Source organism: Molothrus aeneus, unplaced genomic scaffold (genome assembly GCF_037042795.1).
Source record: "Molothrus aeneus isolate 106 unplaced genomic scaffold, BPBGC_Maene_1.0 scaffold_526, whole genome shotgun sequence".
NCBI classification, from domain to species: domain Eukaryota; kingdom Metazoa; phylum Chordata; class Aves; order Passeriformes; family Icteridae; genus Molothrus; species Molothrus aeneus.
The window spans coordinates 78268-84267 of record NW_027099205.1 but is presented as its reverse complement, the minus strand read 5'-3'; the positions used below and the strand labels follow the sequence as shown (position 1 = coordinate 84267).

General features: G+C 47.2%; 1 protein-coding gene across 1 annotated transcript in view; it reads left to right on the top strand.

Annotated features, from left to right (window-relative positions):
* Positions 1-749: 749 nt before the first annotated feature.
* The window catches only part of OXCT1 (3-oxoacid CoA-transferase 1), an 81972-nt gene continuing 76721 nt past the window's right edge, over positions 750-6000 (top strand). The window contains exons 1-3 of the mRNA XM_066571434.1: positions 750-959; positions 4427-4535; positions 5858-5948. Coding sequence (XP_066427531.1) covers positions 891-959; positions 4427-4535; positions 5858-5948 — 269 coding nt within the window. The 5' untranslated portion in view covers positions 750-890. The remainder of the gene's footprint in view (positions 960-4426; positions 4536-5857; positions 5949-6000) is intronic.

The window sequence follows — 6000 nt, the reverse complement described above, 5'->3', positions numbered from 1 at the left end:
CATTAGGGGTATTTTTAGGAAGTGTAAATAATAGCAGAGGCATATTTTGAACTTTTCTTCCAGCAGCAGCAAAAGGGCCAGCAGTTCACATCATGTGGCTGCTGCTTCAACAAGTATGCATCTATTCTAGTAACATTTTCCCACCCAAATATAGCGTCCCGGGCTCTGTGAGACAGTGTGCTTTTTGGAGTCTGGGTCACCCTGACACTATTCCCAGGAAACTTAACCATTTAGACTCTGCCCTTTGCTTAAGTCTTGTGCTGCTAGTCCTTGGTCACACCACACAGAAATTTAATCCACCTTAACTTTATGGGGGAAACGGCTGAGATGGCACATCTGAGTTGTCCATCTGTAGTAATCGTGGAAAGGAAAACAGGAAAAGGAAAAGAAAACCAGGAAAAGCTCTTGTTTGCTGAAATGATTGTAGCATTGTAAGACTGGTGTGCCGCTGGTTGATAGAGTTTGCCCACTTGTGTTTTGCGCGGGTTCTGATGGTTTATATGAACAAACTCGCTGACGATGGAGCGGAGGTATCAGTGGAGCTACAGGAGTGGGGGCTGCTCCCTCCCGTGGGACAGCGCCCGGGTCGGGCTGCCTGTGTTCGACAGGCGCGGGGCGGCTGGACAGCTCTCCCGGGTCCCGCCGGAGCCGGCGGCAGAGGGGACAACGGAGGCACCCAACCCTCCGGCCCCCCTCGCTCGGCGGCCCCGCCTCGGGCGCACCGACGTCAGCACACGTCAGGGCCGAGCCCCTCGCCCTCCCTCCGCCGCGGGTTCCGCTGTCCCGCCGCTCCTGCTCCCCGCGTCCCGCCTTGGGCTCCCGCAGCCGCCGCCCCAGCCCGGCCCGGCTCCCGACCCCGCTCCGCTCCCCGACAGCCGCGCAGCGTGAAGATGGCGGCGTTCAAATTCCTCCTGCCGCCCCTCGGCCGCCGCATGCTCCCCGCCGCACGCAGGGCTGAGGTAAGGGTGAGGGGCGGCGGGGAAGGCGGGTCCGAGCCCCTCCGCCTCGCCCTGCCCGCCGGGTGACTTTGGCGGGCAACGCGCTCGCAGCCGCCCGCGCCGGGGACGGCGTGTGTGGCGGGGATAGCCGAGCCGCGGGTGGGCGGCCGCCCTGCGGCCCCGGGGAGGCGCTTCCCGCCCCGCGGGGGAGAGAGGGCTTTGTTCGTGAGGGGCTTGTCCCGCGGCAGCCCCCGCGGGCGGCGGGAGCAGGCGGGAGGGCAGAGTGCGGCCCCGCCGCAGGCCCGGGCCCGGCGGCGGGTGGGGATGCGGTGACCTTGAGACGCTGGCAAGGAGAGTTGGCTTTTTAAGGGTTTTTTGGTCTTGTTTTTATATTTAATTTATTATTATTAATTCAGATCCCCATAATTTCAAAAGGCAGCACAGTTACAGTGTGTTGCTTTGTATTGCCATGTTGCTCTCCCCGCCTCCCCTCCCGGAGGTGGGCAGCAGATGCGCACAGCTCGCTGGCAGCCCCGCCATCTACTGCTGTCCAGAAACGTGTGCTGTGCAGCCGTGCTGCTCCCTTCCTATGGGAAGCTTCTGCCAAATCTCGCAGATTTAATGGTTTCCAACGCACATGTAACCATAGCAAACCATATTTTTTTGATTTTTCAGCCAGAACTGTCTCTGTGGCCTTTCTTAATTTATTTTATTTGAAAAAGCTCACCTTCTCATGTGTTTACTACTCCTGATATCCTAATGGACAAATCTTAGCATTTTCAGGTTTTGTTTTACTATGTCATATTTTTGCTTTTCCAGATAATTAAAATCTGATTATTCTAGGAAGGAGCTCATCAGTCCCCATGTTACTTCCATAAACCTGCCAGAATTGCTGCCAGTTCCTGAGGTTTTAGCTTGCTGCCTCGGTGTGCTGGAAGCATAGGTGATCGCTGGTGCCTCAAGTCCCTGAAAGCCCATTGCTCTCAAACACCGGGTGGGTAGGAAAGGGATGAGGAGAGGACCATATTTAGGATAGAAGAGCAGATACACTCATTGGAGACATCCCACCTGCGAATGCACACTTGTGTAATGCACGCTTCTCTGTTCACCACTGTGGCACACAGTCGGGAAGATTAAAGAAAAGGTGCCACGTGGCCTCTGAACTACTTTCCTATGCGTGGGTACAGGGACACAGCAGAGGTCTGGCTTCCCTCCAGCCCTGGCCCTCAAGCCCTCTTGCAGCCCTGTTGGACTGGAATTCCTAAAGCTGCCAGCTCTTCTTATTCCTCTGGACCTGCTCTGACAGGTCCCTGTTGTTCCTGTTCAGAGGACCCTAGAGCTGGATGCAGTGCTCCAGGTGGGTCTCAGCAGAGCAGAGCAGAGGGGCAGAATCCCCTCCCTCCCTTGCTGCCTGCAGGGCTCTGGATGCAGCCCAGGACACGTTTGGCTCTCTGGGCTGTGAGTGCCATGGCTGGGCCATGTGCAGCCTCTCACCCACTAGCAGCACCAATTAGTCAATGAGTTCCTCTCCCAGTCTGTACTCAGGCCTGGGGTTTCCCTGATGCATGTACAACACCAGCATCTGGCTTTTCCAGGTCCCTCTGGATGGCATCATATCCCTCAGGGTTATCAGCTGCGCTGGTTAGCTTGGTTTGCAAAACTGGCTGAGTGTGTAGTTGATCTCTCTTTGTCTTTGATGAAGATATTAAGCAGTCTTGGTCCCAGCATGAACCCCTGAGGAACACCATGTGTCACCAATATCCATCTGAGCCTTTGGCCACTCCCCTCTGGATGTGGCCATCCACCCAATTCCTCATCCCCCAAATCCATGCAATCGCATCCATCTCTCTCTAAATTAGAGACAAGGATGATGTGGGGGACTGTGTCAAAGGCTTTACAGAAGTGCAGATGAATCCATAGCCCTTTCCTTGTCCACTGATGTGGTCACTCCATCACAGAAGGTAACTAGTATGATTAGGCAGGACTTGCCCTCAGTGAAACTGTGCTGGCTGTGCTGAATCATGTCCCTGTCCTCCTGTGCCTTAGCACAGCTTCCAGGAGGATCTGTGCCATGGCCCTCCCAGGCACAGAGGTGAGGTTGACAGGTTGGTAGTTCCTGGTGTCCTCCTTTTTTATCCTTTTTAAAGGTGGGCACAATGTTTCCCTCAGTTCCTTAAGGGACTGCACCTGACGCTGTGACTTTTCAAGTACCATGGATCATTGGAGAAACATTCAGGGTTTAATTTGGCATGCAGAAGGCTCTTGCAGTTTTTCTCACATGACATTGTTTCTTATGACCCACATACTGATTTTTTTATTGAGCCCATCAAAGCAGAGGAACATCAGGGTCTCCACTGGGAAGGAGGTAAGCTTCCATTCAGATGGGTTTTCTTAATATTCAGTATAAATTCTTGCAGCTTTAATTATAAAAAGAGAACAGCTTGTGTAATATTGAAACTGAGCCAAAATTTGTTGCCCTTGTTATAACTGTAGGTAACTCTTAAGGTAAGAACTCTTCAGGGAAGAACTGGACTATTGTCTTCAAAGTGTTGAGATTACCTTGTTTATTTATTAATTTTTCTCTCTCTTTCACAATATATTTTTTTCACTCCTGCTATCAAGCTAGAATTTGAAACACCAGTAGGTACTACTTTAGCTTCCAGATTTTCTGAATTTATTGAGACTGTTTCAACATAGTGACTTAGGTATCAGTTTTTCTTCTGGTTCCTGAACAAATACTTGAGTAGTATTAATGCATGGTATTAGTGGTAAATATTAAAGAAAAAAAAAAGGTAACTGTGGTCTTAGTACATAACAGTACATGCATACATATGATGACTACTGTGTAATGGCTTTGCCCTGTGAGGTCCAGGTTTGGGGGTGGGATTTATGTTGATTTCCCTCTTGCCCTCCATATTTCATGCATTTCTTGGAGTCTCCTTGATTATGGACTTATTCAACAACATGAGGATCTCTAAGACCACATTAGAAAGTTCTAAGACTGCACAAGGAAACTGGGGGAAGGTTCACTCTGTGGAAGGGTGTCCCTGCTTAGCATACTGCTGGTACAGTGCTGTCCTTCCTATTGTTCTGTGGCTTCCACTCAAATTTTGTGGTGGTTTTGTCTTTCTTTCAGCAGTTTCTGATTATGTTTAGTGTCTGGATGCCTTTGAAGCTAATGTAGCACTATATAGGTTTAAGGAGTCTGTGGATGGCTCCAACTTGTGCTGAGGAATTGCATTTGTAAATCTGTTCTCAGAAAGGCACAATTTGTCAGTAATTCAGGATGGAATTCTCTTGTTTTTGACACCTGCACTTCCCTTCCTTCTCACCCCTGCTCTCCCTTCCCCCCCCCCTACTCTGCCTTAGTATTTACAGCAGCAATATCTTTTTGTATCTATTTCCCCCTTATCTAGACAGAGGCATGGTCTTCATTACAAAGCTAATGCCTTTTGTTCATTCACTTGTTTCTTTTATTGTTGTTGCAGATCTGTGGGTGCTATTTTTCTACCAGCTGTCATCGCAACACCAAATTTTACACTGATCCTGTTGAAGCTGTAAAAGATATACCCAATGGGGCAACTATACTTGTTGGTGGTAAATATTTAAATTCTTTATGGTTGCAAGCATCTTATGTTAATGAGATACTTTTTACTCATTTACCTTGTTTCTTTTACTATTAACTAATTTGAGAATCCATGGAATTGCATGATTTTTTAAACAAGTGGTTTCCTACTCTGCTCATGAAGGGCATACTCCTTCAGTGAGAAAATCCAGGTTGTGTCATAGGGAAGGAGAAAAAACCTCAGAAAAACAGGGTTTTTTTCTGACTAGCAAAAACCAAAAACTGGACTCTATTTGGTTGAATCCAGAAAATGACCTTGGGAATTTTCAGGATAGCATTATCATTGCATATGGTTTGATTGTTTTATGTTTGCACTCTGTATCCTTTGTCTGCACAGTCTCTGGGTCTCTGTGACCTTCAACAAACTGCCTAACCTGTTTCTGTGTTAGGAAGTGAAGATAATACTTATCTATGTTACACTTAATGCTTATGTGTGGCATTTCCAGAAGAGTCAAGAAGTTGCATCATACTAACTTTCACTGTGACTTGATCTTTTATATATTGTCGATGCTTTCCACAATTTCATGCTGTTCCATCTGCATTTTAAAAAAAGTGATTTAACTATTTCTTAAGTTGTTTTGATATTGCAGAAGGAATGAATGTAAGATTGTAAAACACTTCAATGGAGATATATAATGAGGCAAAATTCCTTCTTCAGGAATTATGTTTGTTTTTGTTGTTGCTAATTCATGAAGGAAGGCGGATTTAAGGCCAAGATAGGTTGGCCTTGAAGATCTCAGGGGTCTTTTAGAACCTAATTGATTCCGTGATTCTGTGAAAAGGTAGTGCTTGTAGTGTGACATGGTATTTCATTTTAGAGGTGCTGGAGTCTCTCATAATAGGTGGGAATGTGAGGTTCTTGTGCCTTGGTGGAGATCTAGATTTTTGTGATTCCAGGCAGATATCCTCCCAAGGGTGTTCAGACTCCTAGACTTTTTTCACCTAATTACACAGGCTAAGCTATGGGATGTGCAGCAAAGATAGGAAGGTTGAATGGGTAGAAAGAGAAGGAGGAATAATGGGTACTGGGTTGAGGACATACATACGGAGAGCCATGGCCCTGGAGCGCTTCCCTGAAAGCCCGCTCTGATGGGTAAAGAGCTTTCTCCAAACTGGGAAGTGTCTTCTGAGTGGGAGATTCCAGTACTAGAGGGCAAGTCTTCTGCAAGTGTTGATTTATTTAGTTGACTAAAGAGCTTCTCAGAAAAGATTTTTAATTCCCTTACTTCTGAACATTCTGTGTTCTTTCAAACACTTGTCACATAATCAATTATTTTTTTTTTATTTTGTGTAGGTTTTGGATTGTGTGGGATTCCTGAAAACCTCATTGGGGGTTTACTGAAGACTGGGGTAAAGGGAATAACAGCAGTCAGTAACAATGCAGGGTAGGTATTCATATGTCTGTGGTTTAATAAGTACAGACTAAAAATTCCAATT